This window comes from Nannobrachium achirus (genome assembly GCF_963921795.1).
Source record: "Nannobrachium achirus genome assembly, chromosome: 17".
NCBI classification, from domain to species: Eukaryota; Metazoa; Chordata; class Actinopteri; order Myctophiformes; family Myctophidae; genus Nannobrachium; species Nannobrachium achirus.
Window position 1 is genome coordinate 50,362,175 of NC_137824.1, and position 19,124 is coordinate 50,381,298.

Here is a 19,124-nt window from a genome sequence, read left to right on the forward strand (position 1 = left end):
ATGGCCCCTGTTTGAATTAATTAAAGTTGTTGTTTTTTTAAAGCTTGTCTGAGATTGTAATGTTGGAAAGGTAACTCTGGAAGAGATTTCTCATAATCTATAAGGCAAATTGCAGGATGAACCCTACTCATTCTTATCATTGTTAAAACCTTATTGTGCTGAAGATTGTTATTGTTCTTCTTGCCACCTGTTTTTTTGGACAGGTGCTAGTTATGCAGAATATTTAAACTGTAGATACTGTATCATGTTTACACAGATGCTAGGTTCTTTGCATTCTAATCACGTGAGCATTTAACCTGTCTATTATTGACTCGAGTTTATGCCATTTGCTTTTGATGTTGCACTTTCTAAGTCACTTTGGTTAAGCTAAAGGCTTAAATTGTAAAAGTGTAGATTCCGCGATGAATGTGTATCTGTATGCATGTAAAGCAGGGTGATGTTTATTTGTTGCTGTGCTTCACACCAGTGGCAACCTGAGAGGTGAGGGATAACTCTGTTAGAGGTGAGGTAAGGTGGAGTAAATCTGTCTGACTGTTCCACAGGACCATAAGCTCCTTATCACTGAGACCTGCCGTACCTTTCTCTCAGAGAGTTTCCAGTTAACTGCCTTAACATACGTACAGTACAGTATAATAATAGCCCTTCTGTAGTATAGACTTGAGTATAGTAAGCCTTTAGTGTAGTAGTCTGAACTTGGTCAGTAACCTACAGGATTTGAGGATGATATGAGTCAGTCTGTGTGGACTGTAGTTAATGCACATATAAATGAGGAGATGGAACAATATACTGAGAGAAAGAATATTGATACTTCTCTATCAAAAAACGATAGATATATGGGGGCGCCTGCTGGCCTAGTGGTCAAGGCGCATACCACATACTAGGCTATGATGCCTGTTGGCGTCGCTGGTTCGATTCCCGATCCGGACGACCTTTGCCACATGTCATTCCCCATCTCTCTCCCCATTTCCTGTCAGTCTACTATCCTATCAAATAAATGCATAAAAAAGCCCCAAAACAAATCTTTAAAAAAAAAAATATATAGATATGACTACTATGCCCATTAAAATTAACAAGGAGGAAACTGGCCTGACAATTCATAACAGATAAATAGTCCTAAGGGGAAATAAATAATTAGCGTTGATTGAAAAAACATTAAACCCATTAACTTTTATCGTTGTTTAGGTTTAGGACATTCCCTACCTAAATTATTTTAACACATCTACGCACATTTTTTCTGCTACCTCTAGTAAAACACGTTCTCACCCACTGTGTGAAGCATTTATGTTTAGTCTACTCTACAGCAACAGTCTCAACATTTCAGCTATGCTCTAGAGTAGTGGTAGGAAGCAGGCGGCTCTTGGGCCAAATTATTATGATTACACACTACACAGTCTGTGTGCACCCGGCAAATTATTTTCATTTACAATACAGTCTGCAGGTAGATCAAATTATTCAATTTCCCATTCTGTGAATGTTATGTTTTCACTGTAAACTTTCCTCTTGAGACTTGAAGAAAAACTTCTCTCACGTTTAAAAAAAACAACAAAAGCTGTGTTTCACATGCCTTAAATTATACATTGTTTCTCTCCGTTCTTCTAACAGACCTTGAACCATGAAAGAGCTCTTGTTCGAAAAAGAGTATGACTGTCTCTGGATAAAATGTTCTTTTGAAACCTTTTGATGAACCAAATAGGTTTCTGCCACATTCAAGGATGGGGCCTGCACAAAAAAGGATTACACAATGCGATGTGAGAGTGTGGTCTAAGCCATCACCAACTTGGGACACCTGGATCACTGCCCTCCACACCCTCCTATCCATCATCAGGGTCTTGAGCTCTACAGTGTTGTTAGCTAAACTGTATCACCCTAAGTAGGTGGTGTGCTTCTTGCCCCTCCTGGCTTTGCCCTAGGTTGGCTCCCATAGAGTCAATTGACTTGCCTCTAGTTCTGGGTGTCAGCCTCATCTTTCGCTTTCTGAACTTGTCCGTGACCCGTGGTAGGTCCCCATAGAGGTCCTCATTTCTGATGCGGTCCGTCCATGTGACACATAGTGCCATTTGCAGCATTCTTGTGTAGACTCCATCCAGGGCTCTTTCCTGTTGTGCTGTGAAGGTCCATGTCTCAGCCCTATACACCATAGAAACTAACTTAAGGATTACACAAGCATGTATGTGTGCACCTGTAACATTTGATTCCTCCTGCATTTCTATCAATTGTTATACCACACACAGTGTCAATTAGACGATACAACGTGCTTCATGCAGTTGTGGACCACCTAATGGCTTAGAAGAACAATAGCCCGAAGCTAAACTTAATTGCCGACCCCTGCTCAGCACTGACTGACAAAACCGTACGCAGCCTTGCTGATGTTAGGGTCCAGCCATAGCAGGTCTAATCAGGTTGAAGAACGCCTCTGTATTATGTGATCAAAGACGGGCCGGCATAGAATTCCTGTCCGGGGGCTCAAGCAAGACCCTCTGTGTTACTGTTCTATATAGCCTGATCCTACACAAAGACCCCATTGTGTCCGTATACATGTAGTTCCTAAAAACGTGAACCCCACCTGTCCTCTCTTCTTACGCTCTGCCAATCACAGCTCCCCATGGGACGTTGTCACACACAGGTATCCTCTTGTCTGTCAGCCAGCCTTCAGGGCAGGTCAGCAGGGTCAGAGGTCGGGGAAGACTCAGAACACCTGTGTCCTCCTGTGCTATATGAGAGGAGTTTACAGTGCCATGCTGCTGGAACAAACAAAAACATAGGAGTATATCATTAGTTTAATGCAGTGGTTCTCAAACTTTGTAATTAGCAGGTTCATTTGGTTCAATTTGTAGGCTACACACACAGACCTGTTTGGAACCCTGCCTGAGGGTCCCCCGGACCTCACTTTGAGAACCAGCTGGCTTAATGAGATAAAGGCAAAGCATACATTTACAATTTAGGCCTACATTTTAAACGTGTCTATGCCAGTATGTATTCACTTATTCCAGTGGTGGAAAGTAACTAAGTACATTTACTTAAGTACAATTCTGAGGTATTTGTACTTTACTTGAGTATTTCCAATTTCCAAATACTTTTACTTCTACTCCACTACTTCTCAGTTCTCGGATCCAAATATTGTACTTTTACTCCACTTGGTCTACATTTATTTGATATTAAGAATGTTATCCCTTTGAAAACTTGAAATCGGACATTCTGCATAATGAATAATTTTACTTTTGGTACTTTAAGTACATTTTGATACACTATACTTCTGTACTTTTATTCATGTACATTTTGTACAGTATTTCTATTCTACATTACAGTATTGATACTTGTATAGCTACAGAGCTACATAGATAGATACATAGCTACTTTAAGTAAAACTTTCGCCACTACTGGCTCACTAATCATAATACTCTGTTTTCTCCCGGCAGGAGGAGCGCTTCGACGAGGGTTCCCACACTACAACACAACACACTGGAGCTGTCAGACGCGCGCGTTCGTTTCGTTCAACGTCGGTTCGCGCGGCCCCGCGGCGCGCATCTTCTTCCTGCGCGCACATGTGGAAGCGCACAGCCAGTCAGTTCAGTTCAGTCGCGCTCCTCACTCCTCATCCTACTGGACACAGACACAGACCGCGGACTGAAAAGGAGAGGAGAGGACGGACACAACCAGACGAGCACCGCTTGATTCGCGTCCATCAGGAAGGAGCTACTCGCCGTGGGAACGATGACGATCCTAACGAGCTAAAAAGACGCAGTCAGTCCCTTTTTGGGGGGACTTTATTAGTCTTTCCCCTTCCCCTCCTTTTCATTTATGTTCATTTTAGGTTAAGGTTCAAGACAGTCAGTTATCTACCGTCTATTTAAGCCTCCGTGTGTGGAGTCGTTTGGACTGGAGCGCACCATGTTGCTCTCTGCTGGAGCGATGTGGAGGACAGGTGTCCTGCTGCTGCTGTGGGGTCTGCCGTCCGGACACACGCAGCAGCAGCAGAACCACGAGGAGGAGTCCCGGAGGAGACCACCGACGCCTCCGGGAAAGTTGGATTTCGGCTACGTGCCTGCGGGACTTTACGAGACAGTGGCCCACTACGAACCTGGGCCGATAGGGATCCTCTTCCACATGGTGCACGCGTTCCTGCATTTCATCCAGCCCAACCATTTCCCCCAAGGTGAGGGTCATAAATATACGCAATATTGTTGGTCTATAATGTTATTTACAGTGGTGGTGGAAATAGTAGACCTAGAAGTAAAGGTATCAATACTGCAATGTAGAAATACTCTGTTTACAAGTAGAAGTCCCGTATTCAATATTTACCTGTACTTGAGTAAAATTACTGAAGAAGTGGTATGTGGTATCAAAATGTAGCCTACTTAAAGTACAAAAGTTAAAGTACTCATTTTGCAGAATATCCCATTTCACAAGTTTTCAAATGTTTAATTCGACAAATCTTTTCAAAATAGCAGATCTACAAGTTCACAATGCGTCACCATGCGATGCTTTGTGAGCTTGTAGATTGACTAATGTAGGCTGTGTTTTGACTGGAGTGAAGCCATCCGACTTTGCAAAACGGGAGGTGAAGTGAGCCGACGATCAAAGTTCGCTGCGCATCATGTAGTGTAATTACCGTAGGAGCTCGCTGGGGCTGTGACGAAAGCAGGCAATGGTCCTGAAAGATACATAACGTATATTTTGAGTGTTTTATCAACACAAAGCAGCTCTACGGTTTACCCTATAACTCTATGGGTTTACCCAGAGGAAAGTAACTAATTATTTACTCAAGTACTTTTAATTTACCAGAGTAATTTTTTTTCTCAGCTTGTAGATCTGCTATTTTCAAACATTAGTAGGCCTATTTTTACTTTTTCTACTTTTACTTTTATTCCAATACTTTTGTACTTTTACTCAAGTACATTTAGATTTTTTACTTGTAACAGAGTATTTATATATTGCAGTATTTATACTTTTACTCAAGTAATGAATGTGAGTACCACTGGTTTTACCTCATACTATAATCCAACAATAATAGTAGGCCTAATAATAATAATAATAATAATTAATTGGCTAATCATTGACAGCAACTTGAAAAAAAAAAAGAAAAAAAAATCAGTGACCTCATTTTGATTGAATAGTCATGATATTTGAATATTCATGATATTTGACATCTATCTATCTATCTATCTATCTATCTATCTATCTATCTAACCATTACGGCCAAGACCCTTGCAAATTAATACTGTCCTTTGCCGCAGCGTGATTCACACTTGCAAGGGAATTCCGTCCTTGTCCCTTTTATGCACATATATGAAGTACCCTGGTGTCATAAATATTAAGCCCAAGTGGAGTAATATAGCTTCAAAGTGGCCTACAACTACTATAGTAATAATACAGTAATATAGACTTTCTATGGACTTTGAGCTTTAACCAAAACACTTCCTTCATAGGTTTGTTCACCATTCCAATTGGAATCAACTAACAAGGTCCCACTGTACCTCTGATAATAGTTTTGAATGGTTTTACAGTGGAAAAGTGGAGAAATATAGCTCCAAAGTTGCCTACAACGCACATATTTTAGACACTTTCTCTGGACTTTGTGCATTAACCAAAACACTTCCTTCATAGGTTTGTTCACCATTCCAATTGGAATCAACTAACAATGTCCCACTGTACCTCTGATAATAGTTTTGTAAGGTGTTACAGTAGAAATGTGGAGTAATATAGCTCCAAAGTGGCCTACAACGCACATATTTTAGACACTTTCTCTGGACTTTGTGCATTAACCAAAAAACTTCCTTCATAGGTTTGTTCACCATTCCAATTGGTATCAACTAACAATGTCCCACTGTACCTCTGATAATAGTTTTGTAAGGTTTTACAGTAGAAATGTGGAGTAATATAGCTTCAAAGTGGCCTACAACTACTATAGTAATAATACAGTAATATAGACTTTCTATGGACTTTGAGCTTTAACCAAAACACTTCCTTCATAGGTTTGTTCACCATTCCAATTGGAATCAACTGACAAGGTCCCACTGTACCTCTGATAATAGTTTTGAATGGTTTTACAGTGGAAAAGTGAAGAAATATAGCTCCAAAGTTGCCTACAACGCACATATTTTAGACACTTTCTCTGGACTTTGTGCATTAACCAAAAAAACTCCTTCATAGGTTTGTTCACCAATCCAATGGGACTCAACTAACAATGTCCCAATGTACCACTGATAATAGTTTTGTAAGGTTTTACAGTAGAAAAGTGGAGAAATATAGCTTCGAAGTTGCCTAAAACGCACATATTTTAGACACTTTCTCTGGACTTTGTGCATTACCCAAAAACCTTCCTTCATAGGTTTGTTCACCATTCCAATTGGTATCAACTAACAATGTCCCACTCTACCTCTGATAATAGTTTTGTAAGGTTTTACAGTAGAAATGTGGAGTAATATAGCTCCAAAGTGGCCTACAACGCACATATTTTAGACACTTTCTCTGGACTTTGTGCATTAACCAAAAAACTTCCTTCATAGGTTTGTTCACCATTCCAATTGGTATCAACTAACAATGTCCCACTCTACCTCTGATAATAGTAGGCCACTTTGGAGCTATATTACTCCACATTTCCACTGTAAAACCATTCAAAACTATTATCAGAGGTAGAGTGGGACATTGTTAGTTGATTCCAATTGGAATGGTGAACAAACCTATGAAGGACGTTTTTTGGTTAATGCACAAAGTCCAGAGAAAGTGTCTAAAATATGTGTGTTGTAGGCCACTTTGAAGCTATATTTCAAAGCTTCAAAGTTGCCTACAACGCACATATTTTAGACACTTTCTCTGGACTTTGTGCATTAACCAAAAAACCTCCTTCATAGGTTTGTTCACCATTCCAATTGGTATCAACTAACAATGTCCCACTCTACCTCTGATAATAGTTTTGTAAGGCTTTACAGTAGAAAAGTGGAGAAATATAGCTTCAAAGTTGCCTACAACGCACATATTTTAGACACTTTCTCTGGACTTTGTGCATTAACCAAAAAAACTCCTTCATAGGTTTGTTCACCATTACAATTGGAATCAACTAACAATGTCGCACTGTACCTCTGATAATAGTTTTGTAAGGTTTTACAGTAGAAATGTGGAGTAATATAGCTCCAAAGTGGCCTACAACGCACATATTTTAGACACTTTCTCTGGACTTTGTGCATTAACCAAAAAACTTCCTTCATAGGTTTGTTCACCATTCCAATTGGTATCAACTAACAATGTCCCACTCTACCTCTGATAATAGTAGGCCACTTTGGAGCTATATTACTCCACATTTCCACTGTAAAACCATTCAAAACTATTATCAGAGGTAGAGTGGGACATTGTTAGTTGATTCCAATTGGAATGGTGAACAAACCTATGAAGGACGTTTTTTGGTTAATGCACAAAGTCCAGAGAAAGTGTCTAAAATATGTGTGTTGTAGGCCACTTTGAAGCTATATTTCAAAGCTTCAAAGTTGCCTACAACGCACATATTTTAGACACTTTCTCTGGACTTTGTGCATTAACCAAAAAACCTCCTTCATAGGTTTGTTCACCATTCCAATTGGTATCAACTAACAATGTCCCACTCTACCTCTGATAATAGTTTTGTAAGGCTTTACAGTAGAAAAGTGGAGAAATATAGCTTCAAAGTTGCCTACAACGCACATATTTTAGACACTTTCTCTGGACTTTGTGCATTAACCAAAAAAACTCCTTCATAGGTTTGTTCACCATTACAATTGGAATCAACTAACAATGTCGCACTGTACCTCTGATAATAGTTTTGTAAGGTTTTACAGTAGAAATGTGGAGTAATATAGCTCCAAAGTGGCCTACAACGCACATATTTTAGACACTTTCTCTGGACTTTGTGCATTAACCAAAAAACTTCCTTCATAGGTTTGTTCACCATTCCAATTGGTATCAACTAACAATGTCCCACTCTACCTCTGATAATAGTAGGCCACTTTGGAGCTATATTACTCCACATTTCCACTGTAAAACCATTCAAAACTATTATCAGAGGTAGAGTGGGACATTGTTAGTTGATTCCAATTGGAATGGTGAACAAACCTATGAAGGACGTTTTTTGGTTAATGCACAAAGTCCAGAGAAAGTGTCTAAAATATGTGTGTTGTAGGCCACTTTGAAGCTATATTTCTCCACATTTCCACTGTAAAACCATTCAAAACTATTATCAGAGGTAGAGTGGGACATTGTTAGTTGATTCCAATTGGAATGGTGAACAAACCTATGAAAGAAGTTTTTTGGTTAATGCACAAAGTCCAGAGAAAGTGTCTAAAATATGTGCGTTGTAGGCCACCTTGGAGCTATATTACTCCACATTTCTACTGTAAAACCTTACAAAACTATTATCAGAGGTAGAGTGGGACATTGTTAGTTGATACCAATTGGAATGGTGAACAAACCTATGAAGGAGGTTTTTTGGTTAATGCACAAAGTCCAGAGAAAGTGTCTAAAATAAGTGCGGCCTACAACGCACATATTTTAGACACTTTCTCTGGACTTTGTGCATTAACCAAAAAACTTCCTTCATAGGTTTGTTCACCATTCCAATTGGTATCAACTAACAATGTCCCACTCTACCTCTGATAATAGTAGGCCACTTTGGAGCTATATTACTCCACATTTCCACTGTAAAACCATTCAAAACTATTATCAGAGGTAGAGTGGGACATTGTTAGTTGATTCCAATTGGAATGGTGAACAAACCTATGAAAGAAGTTTTTTGGTTAATGCACAAAGTCCAGAGAAAGTGTCTAAAATATGTGCGTTGTAGGCCACTTTGGAGCTATATTACTCCACATTTCTACTGTAAAACCTTACAAAACTATTATCAGAGGTAGAGTGGGACATTGTTAGTTGATACCAATTGGAATGGTGAACAAACCTATGAAAGAAGTTTTTTGGTTAATGCACAAAGTCCAGAGAAAGTGTCTAAAATATGTGCGTTGTAGGCCACTTTGAAGCTATATTTCTCCACTTTCCTACTGTAAAACCTTACAAAACTATTATCAGAGGTAGAGTGGGACATTGTTAGTTGATACCAATTGGAATGGTGAACAAACATATGAAGGAGGTTTTTTGGTTAATGCACAAAATCCAGAGAAAGTGTCTAAAATATGTGCGTTGTAGGCCACTTTGGAGCTATATTACTACACTTTTCTACTGTAAAACCTTACAAAACTATTATCAGAGGTAGAGTGGGACATTGTTAGTTGATACCAATTGGAATGGTGAACAAACCTATGAAGGAGTTTTTTTGGTTAATGCACAAAGTCCAGAGAAAGTGTCTAAAATATGTGCGTTGTAGGCCACTTTGAAGCTATATTTCTCCACTTATCTACTGTAAAACCTTACAAAACTATTATCAGAGGTAGAGTGGGACATTGTTAGTTGATACCAATTGGAATGGTGAACAAACCTATGAAGGAGTTTTTTTGGTTAATGCACAAAGTCCAGAGAAAGTGTCTAAAATATGTGCGTTGTAGGCAACTTTGGAGCTATATTACTCCACATTTCCACTGTAAAACCATTCAAAACTATTATCAGAGGTAGAGTGGGACATTGTTAGTTGATTCCAATTGGAATGGTGAACAAACCTATGAAGGAAGTTTTTTGGTTAATGCACAAAGTCCAGAGAAAGTGTCTAAAATATGTGCGTTGTAGGCCACTTTGAAGCTATATTTCTCCACTTTTCTACTGTAAAACCTTACAAAACTATTATCAGAGGTAGAGTGGGACATCGTTAGTTGATACCAATTGGAATGGTGAACAAACCTATGAAGGAAGTTTTTTGTTTATTGCTCAAAGTCTAGAGAAATCGTCTAAAATATGTGCGTTGTAGGCCACTTTGAAGCTATATTTCTTCACTTTCCTACTGTAAAACCTTACAAAACTATTATCAGAGGTAGAGTGGGACATTGTTAGTTGATACCAATTGGAATGGTGAACAAACCTATGAAGGAAGTTTTTTGGTTAATGCACAAAGTCCAGAGAAAGTGTCTAAAATATGTGCGTTGTAGGCAACTTTGGAGCTATATTACTCCACATTTCCACTGTAAAACCTTACAAAACTATTATCAGAGGTAGAGTGGGACATTGTTAGGTGATACCAATTGGAATGGTGAACAAACCTATGAAGGAAGTTTTTTGGTTAATGCACAAAGTCCAGAGAAAGTGTCTAAAATATGTGCGTTGTAGGCAACTTTGGAGCTATATTACTCCACAATTCCACTGTAAAACCATTCAAAACTATTATCAGAGGTAGAGTGGGACATTGTTAGTTGATTCCAATTGGAATGGTGAACAAACCTATGAAGGAGGTTTCTTGGTTAATGCTCAAAGTCCAGAGAAATAGCCAAAGTAATATATGCGTTGTAGGCCACTTTGAAGCTATATTTCTCCACTTTTCTACTGTAAAACCTTTCAAAACTATTATCAGAGGTAGAGTGGGACATTGTTAGTTGATACCAATTGGAATGGTGAACAAACCTATGAAGGACGTTTTTTGGTTAATGCACAAAGTCCAGAGAAAGTGTCTAAAATATGTGCGTTGTAGGCCACTTTGGAGCTATATTACTCCACATTTCTACTGTAAAACCTTACAAAACTATTATCAGAGGTAGAGTGGGACATTGTTAGTTGATACCAATTGGAATGGTGAACAAACCTATGAAGGAGTTTTTTTGGTTAATGCACAAAGTCCAGAGAAAGTGTCTAAAATATGTGCGTTGTAGGCAACTTTGGAGCTATATTACTCCACATTTCCACTGTAAAACCATTCAAAACTATTATCAGAGGTAGAGTGGGACATTGTTAGTTGATTCCAATTGGAATGGTGAACAAACCTATGAAGGAAGTTTTTTGGTTAATGCACAAAGTCCAGAGAAAGTGTCTAAAATATGTGCGTTGTAGGCCACTTTGAAGCTATATTTCTCCACTTTTCTACTGTAAAACCTTACAAAACTATTATCAGAGGTAGAGTGGGACATCGTTAGTTGATACCAATTGGAATGGTGAACAAACCTATGAAGGAAGTTTTTTGTTTATTGCTCAAAGTCTAGAGAAATCGTCTAAAATATGTGCGTTGTAGGCCACTTTGAAGCTATATTTCTTCACTTTCCTACTGTAAAACCTTACAAAACTATTATCAGAGGTAGAGTGGGACATTGTTAGTTGATACCAATTGGAATGGTGAACAAACCTATGAAGGAAGTTTTTTGGTTAATGCACAAAGTCCAGAGAAAGTGTCTAAAATATGTGCGTTGTAGGCAACTTTGGAGCTATATTACTCCACATTTCCACTGTAAAACCTTACAAAACTATTATCAGAGGTAGAGTGGGACATTGTTAGGTGATACCAATTGGAATGGTGAACAAACCTATGAAGGAAGTTTTTTGGTTAATGCACAAAGTCCAGAGAAAGTGTCTAAAATATGTGCGTTGTAGGCAACTTTGGAGCTATATTACTCCACAATTCCACTGTAAAACCATTCAAAACTATTATCAGAGGTAGAGTGGGACATTGTTAGTTGATTCCAATTGGAATGGTGAACAAACCTATGAAGGAGGTTTCTTGGTTAATGCTCAAAGTCCAGAGAAATAGCCAAAGTAATATATGCGTTGTAGGCCACTTTGAAGCTATATTTCTCCACTTTTCTACTGTAAAACCTTTCAAAACTATTATCAGAGGTAGAGTGGGACATTGTTAGTTGATACCAATTGGAATGGTGAACAAACCTATGAAGGACGTTTTTTGGTTAATGCACAAAGTCCAGAGAAAGTGTCTAAAATATGTGCGTTGTAGGCCACTTTGGAGCTATATTACTCCACATTTCTACTGTAAAACCTTACAAAACTATTATCAGAGGTAGAGTGGGACATTGTTAGTTGATACAAATTGGAATGGTGAACAAACCTATGAAGGAAGTTTTCCATAGAAAGTCTATATTACTATATTATTACTATATTACCTGTAGGCACTTTCTACAATAAAACCTTAAAAAATTGTTATCACATGTACAGTTGGATAATGTGAGTTGATTCCAATTGGAATTGTGAACAAACCTATTGTGGAGTCTTTTTTTATTTTATTTTCAGAGAAATTGTCTAAGTAATATATGACAGACAGACAGACAGACAGACAGACAGACAGACAGACAGACAGACAGACAGACAGACAGACAGACAGACAGACAGACAGACAGACAGACAGACAGACAGACAGACAGACAGACAATGCCTGGTTGGTTGTTTAAGTTGGCCAAAACCTGGCCATATTTTCCTAAATATGGAGATGACTGATGTCTCACATCATAGATGTCTGATGTCATAGACCACATGAGATTGACACAATAAGTCCATATATGGGCATTCCCAGATTTGGGCTTAATATTTATGACACCAGGGTACTTCATATATGTGCATAAAAGGGACAAGGACGGAATTCCCTTGCAAGTGTGAATCACGCTGCGGCAAAGGACAGCATTAATTTGCAAGGGTCTTGGCCGTAATGGTTAGATAGATAGATAGATAGATAGATAGATAGATAGATGTAAAATATCATGAATATTCAAATATCATGACTATTCAATCAAAATGAGGTCACTGATTTTTATTTTTTTTATTTTTTTAAGTTGCTGTCAATGATTAGCCAATTAAATATTATTATTATTATTATTATTATTATTAGGCCTACTATTATTGTTGGATTATAGTATGAGGTAAAACCAGTGGTACTCACATTCATTACTTGAGTAAAAGTATAAATACTGCAATATAGAAATACTCTGTTACAAGTAAAAATTCAAAATGTACTTGAGTAAAAGTACAAAAGTATTGGAATAAAAGTAAAAGTAGAAAAAGTAAAAATAGGCCTACTAATGTTTGAAAATAGCAGATCTACAAGCTGAGGAAAAAAAGAAAATACTCTGGTAAATTAAAGGTACTTTAGTAAATAATTAGTTACTTTCCTCTGGGTAAACCCATAGAGTTATAGGGTAAAACGTAGAGCTGCTTTGTGTTGATAAAACAGACAGACTCAAAAGATACGTTATGTATCTTTCAGGACCATTGCCTGCTTTCGTCACAGCCCCAGCGAGCTCCTACGGTAATTACTACATGATGCGCAGCGAACTTTGGACGTCGGCTCACTTCACCTCCCGTTTGGCAAAGTCGGATGGCTTCACTCCAGTTGTGTTTTGTATAATAGTTTTCTTTCAAATAAATGTAGTGGAGTAAAAGTAGCCTACAATATTTGGATCCTTGATATAGTGGAGTAGAAATAAAAGTATTGGATACTCCAGTAAAGTACAAATACCTCAAAATTGTACTTATAAGTTTAGCACTTGAGTAAATGTACTTAGTTACTTTACACCACTGCTAAGCACAGCATACTAGACTATGAATTACCTAATAATTCGAGGACCAATCAAAAACAGCCGAGGCTGTTACTAGGCCTGTTGTAGCAAGGAGTTTTCAGATAGGACTTCGTAAGTGGTTCGATTTAAATTGAGTTCTAATCTAATTGGACCACTCCAGCTACTAATTGGACGGTGGAGTATGTATTGCTGAAATACAAATGTAGCATACAGTTTATTTGGAAGCAAATTCTAATTTTCCTACAAGACTGAAATCAGTTTTCTCCTCTGGTCTGGATCACTCTTTCATAATAGGCCACTGGTTCTCAAACCTTTATGTCAAGGACCCCAAAATGTACTCTTATTAGCCCTCGGACATTTAAAAATGTATCCCAGATACCCCCATAAGAGAAGCTTTTTACGGTTCTAGCTGTGATTCCCAACCATTTTAATTGCAAGGACCCCCAGTTTGACATGCATTAGGCTATACGTATACGGCCTACGGAGCACGGACCCCCATTTAATGGTATTTTTATCTCTGAGACCCTCATTTATAATGTAAAATCAATGTTAATTTAACTCAGAGTGTATCATTTTGCTGAGGCCCCCCTGAAACTCTTCAAGGACCCCTGGGCCTGGGGGTCTGACCACTTTGAGAACCATGTCCTATGCTCTTGAGGCTAGTAATGTAATGCTGTACCCAAGGGTGTCCCACCAAATTCTGAGCCCTTGGTACAAGGATTCACTGCGGGCCCCCCATGAATGTTCTTCATAGGGGGTGGGGGTTTAACCCATTTAGTCTGGGAACGCATTATTACGCATTATTTTGTGCTTTAACAAAAACATTGCAGATATACAAGCTCACAGTGTGGCACCGAGTGCCACACTGCGAGCTTGTAGATCTGCTATTTATGAAAATTCGTGAACATTTGTTCAAGTCTTTGAATATTTCAAATCCTCCGAAGGTTTTTTGAAAAACCTATGTTTCTATGTCAGTGGTGCTCAAACCTTTTCATGTGAAGGACCCCCAAAAGAATATGTATTTGGCCACAGATCCCCATCTCAAAATATTTAGTTCCAGTTACCCCCCAGAAGCTGAATTTGAGTTACATAATATGTTCGCTTAAAGAATACATATATTCAACGATTTGCACTCATTTTCAAGACTTTTCAAAAATAGCAGATCTACAAGCTATTTTCAATAGATACAGTATAAAATAATTAAGGCCCCTCCACCTTGGGCCCTAGCAATCTGGCTAGCCATCATCAAAGAAAGGGGAACGCCCACTCGGGTTGTCCCTCTTCCTTTCTTCAGTAGCTCCAGGTCCAGACTCTGTCTCGAGAGAATGGGGCCCTAGTAACTCAGTCCCACTCCCCCCCTTGTGATGCCCCTGGCTGTACCCAAAAGCCAGGTTTTGAAACTGCACACCACCCTGTCCCTGATGCGTAAAACGGCGGTCTGCTATCCGCATATTGGAGACGTCTTCCACGGGAAGTTTATCCTTGCGCGTTCTAATTGCGTCCAACGGAGCTGACAGTGCACTTGATGGTCGCATTCTGCCTGTGATGCACGCTGTGTCAGAATAATTACAATTACCCATTTCCAATGCTGACAGACAGTCAAGTCCTAACTTGAGCAACAGTAAAAGTAGTGAGAATCAGAATGGATGCCTGATCAGGCTATGGCTCACCGCCATAGAGTCCAATGTGCGCACACAGCGCTGTACAGCAATTTAATGCAATTAGAGTTGACTGCTTATTGCTCAACCATGTGAGGTGTGGTGTGTTTCACTGCCTGGGTCGTGGGTCGTGGATATTTAAAAGATATACTACTGTATGGTCTCTGTTTGTGTACTCAATTGGAACATGGATTAGTAGCTCTCTCCAGTCACCTTGTTAATGAGAGGTAATCTTATTATAAACTCCACCTGCCATATGCTGCTGCCCTTTTGTTTTCTACTAGTAAGTCACCGGTAGCCTAATTGTGATCTGAATGGCATACGAGCGCTGAAGCCAAGTGTGTTTTCAGTCACAGAGAGGTCCAGACATCACAAGATTATATGCTTTGTTTTCACATAATTTGTATAATGGCAACACCTCATCATTAACCCTATTAAACTGCATAATGGTTGTCATCAGGCTGTGAAAGGTGGATGGTTGTGGAATGTGGATAATGAGCTGTGCAGACAGTTATTGAGGGTAGGGTTAGGTGCTGCAAGTTTGTCTGGATTGTTGGTGAAGTATGAGGGGATGGGTATAGGATGCTGGATATTGAAGTGTGTGTGTGTGTGTGTGTGTGTGTGTGTGTGTGTGTGTGTGTGTGTGTGTGTGTGGGGGGGGTTAGGGTTAGGGTTAGGGTTAGGGGGGGGGGGGGGGGGGGGGGGGGGTTACTGGAAGGATGTGTGGATGCTTGTTTGGGTGTAGGTATAGGATGCTGGATGTTGGAAGTGTGAGTGGATGCTTGTTGTATGTATGTAGAGTAGGTCCTGGGTGTTGAGTGGATGCCTGAGTGCAGGGTGGGTACTGGATGTTGTGGGTGGGTGGAATGTGGTTGGTTGCATGTGGCGCCGTCTCTTCCCTTGTCTTTGGGTGAACTGCAATGCCAGCTAACTCACACATTGCAAGACATGACGACCTGGAGGAGTTATTTAATCCTACGTTGAGTTGATATGCCGAGGAAGGATTCCAAACCGCTCACCCCAAAACACCCTCGCCCCAGGGGCAAATCCGGCGACCGCCGAACGGTCACCCCAAGCCACGTTTGCATTGGTGTGTTAAAATTCTCTCTATTGGCATTGTTCAGGGGTAAGACACATTTTAGATTAAAATGTCGTGTGCACAACCATGGACTGATTGGACTCTACATGAATTGTGGGCAAACATGCAAACATTCTGCTCGTTCGGGGTGTCCGGCAAACTGAGGGCGAGTGTGTATTGGGGCGAGCCTTCCGGTTAACCTGAGGAAGGATCACGCCGAAACGCATCTGTGTTGGTTGCTGCCCGTGCCTAATTAAAAAAATTACAAAGATTGAACTGAGTGCTGGTTATCTTATGATGATGTTGAACTTGTTTTGAACCGTGCGCCCGGTACAAGTATGGTTATGTAATCCTACATAACCATACAGTAGGAAATAATCTGCCAACTGTACAATGGTCACGAATAGCGTGAAAAATGTATAAAACATAAATAGATGAGTTCAGTTCAGGCTCTGCTAAATATGACTCAGCATGTTAGATGACAACCATTTAAGAGCAGGAAGATATGCTCTGACATGGGTTACAGCGTATTGCATAACCGGGTGGCGCATGCATGCATTCCCAACTTGTATCGTTCCCGACTTGCGTGGTCTAGTTATAACAAACTCCCCCAGGGGAAAACGGAACCCTCAGGGAAAACAAAGCCTACTGGTGATGGAGGCAGCAGCCGAGCACATATACTGTACAGCCTTCAGTGACACTGACAGCAATAGGATCTAAGAACAATGAATGAGGTGAGCTTAAATAGACAGACAAATTGGTCAATTTGCCACATCACATTCCGAGTAACTCTCAGTGTATCTGAAGTGCGAGCTACAGTACGCATAAAGATAGGCTGTACCTATTAGGCCTAGTGGAGACATCTAGGCTCTTGAAGCTACCAAATATCATAATGTATTGTATAATTAATATAATATTTATATAATTTCTTCATCGGATGCTTTTGCTCTCTCTCTAACGCCATCATCATGTCCTCTGTAGGCTGTGTGAATGTCTTTATAATAATTTTCTTAATAATCTCACCATGGATTGGTGCTTTTCTCTGGAATCAAACAGACTGTGAAGCGTGCTGCCTCCCAGTGTGTGTAGGAGGCATTAGTAGCTGTGAAGCAACAGATGTCTATCACTAACACACCCACAAATGAACAGAGGCATATTCCAATGAAGTTGTTTTCTTTCTTTCTCTGTTGAGTTGAAGCCGGCAAGAGCTGTTGGCAAACACCCACTCTCATGCACGCACGGTCGCACGCTCACACACACAGTGATGTAGACCTTACACCCCTCTGCCCCCCGATGCACATATCTAATCTAACTATTAATCTACCGAATGTCTGAATGTCCGTCCGTCTGTCCGGAACCCGCATGCTGACAACACTGATACTTGGGTGTGAAAAACACATGCAATCGTAATTGAAGGACACAGCGGATGTTGGTGGTATACTGTGTATATCGTGCTGTTCTCATAGCTCAAGTGTGTGTGACTCAACACATCCTCCCTGTCAGTGTACACTAGAGGAAAACACACACACACACACACACACACACACACACACACACACACACACACACACACACACACACACACACACACACACACACACACACACACACACAAACAGAAGCTCAAATACTAGTAGGTTAAGAATCAAGTATTTCAGTTATGGAAATATTATTTCTAACCTTGATGGCTACCCGGCCTTATGACTTGTTTAATCATGTCTAGAACAAAGGATTAGGTGACCTGATGAAGGCTGTATTGACATCGAAACGTTGTTACATTATTTTCTTGCACACTCTAAATAAAAACGGCTTTAATTGTCAGATTTTGCTCCAGTGCCTTCCTCCTTCTAGTTTGTGTTATTCAGAATTCCAACCAGAGGTGCCAAATAGTGAAATAAATAAGAGTGAAAGTTTATATTTTGATCCCTAGGGTCTTTGCTTTGACAAGGGACCCTCAGTCATTCCATTAATTAGATTGTTGTTGTAGTTTAAATTATCCAAACTAAGTGATATACTGTATAGTCTTAGTGATTGGAAGTTCAAGCAACTCCCCTAATTCCTTACCGTCTGTCATTATACCACTTCCTGTTGTTGCTTGGCAGTCGTTTGGGTGTAGATAATAAACTGTAGCTTCCGCTGTGGTCACTGCTGGAGTGCTAACAGCAGTAGATACTGTATAGGAGATGATGCTAGAGATGGATGATGCTAAGCACAGAAATGGAAGCTGATGCTATCAATTGTAGAGATAAGGGGCAGATAATTCTAACAGTAGAGATAGAATATGATGCTAATAACAGTAGAGATGGGTGTCGTATGATACAAACGACAGTAGAGATGAGGGATAATGCCAACAACAGTAGATAGAAGATGACACTAACAACACTAGTAGGGCTGTCACGATTACAACATTTAAGTTTACAATTAAATGTAATTTCTAGGCATTGTAAACAGAATCTGCACAATAATGTAATTACTTTTAAGCATGATGAATAGTGGAATTAGCAGAGTGGAAATAGCCGATCTACAAGCTCAAAGCTTGTCACATTGCGTCACGTTTTGAACTTCTGCTATTTCCAGTCCACTAGATAGTTTTTTTATGTTTGAAAATCTATGAACATTTTTAACATGGTAATGATCACGATGATTATGCAAAGAATTCTTACGGTTATGTGATTATGTAATGATTGTGACAGGCCTAGACAGTAGAGGCAGATGATGCTAACCAACAGTCCAGAGACTCCAGACTCCTTGAGATGGATGAATGCTAAGCACAGTAGAGATGGGAGATGATGCTATCAATAGTAGAGATGGGTGACAAATGATTCTGACAGCAGTAGAGATGAGGGATGACGCTAACAACAGCAGAGATGGCAGATGACACTAACTACAGTTAATTGGACACCTGCTGAAAAGGCTTCAGTGTTTTCTTTCTCTGTTCAGGAACACGTTACTACAGTATAGCTGGAACATTGAGTC

The 19,124-nt window shown here is 39.7% G+C and overlaps 1 protein-coding gene across 1 annotated transcript in view; it reads left to right on the forward strand.

Moving 5' to 3' along the window:
* Positions 1-3,909: 3,909 nt before the first annotated feature.
* Positions 3,910-19,124, forward strand: part of prom1a (prominin 1a) — a gene marked incomplete at its 5' end in the record, with an annotated part of 90,352 nt that continues 75,137 nt past the window's right edge. The window contains one exon of the mRNA XM_080746108.1: positions 3,910-4,153. Within this exon, the coding sequence (XP_080602234.1) occupies positions 3,910-4,153 (244 nt within the window). The remainder of the gene's footprint in view (positions 4,154-19,124) is intronic.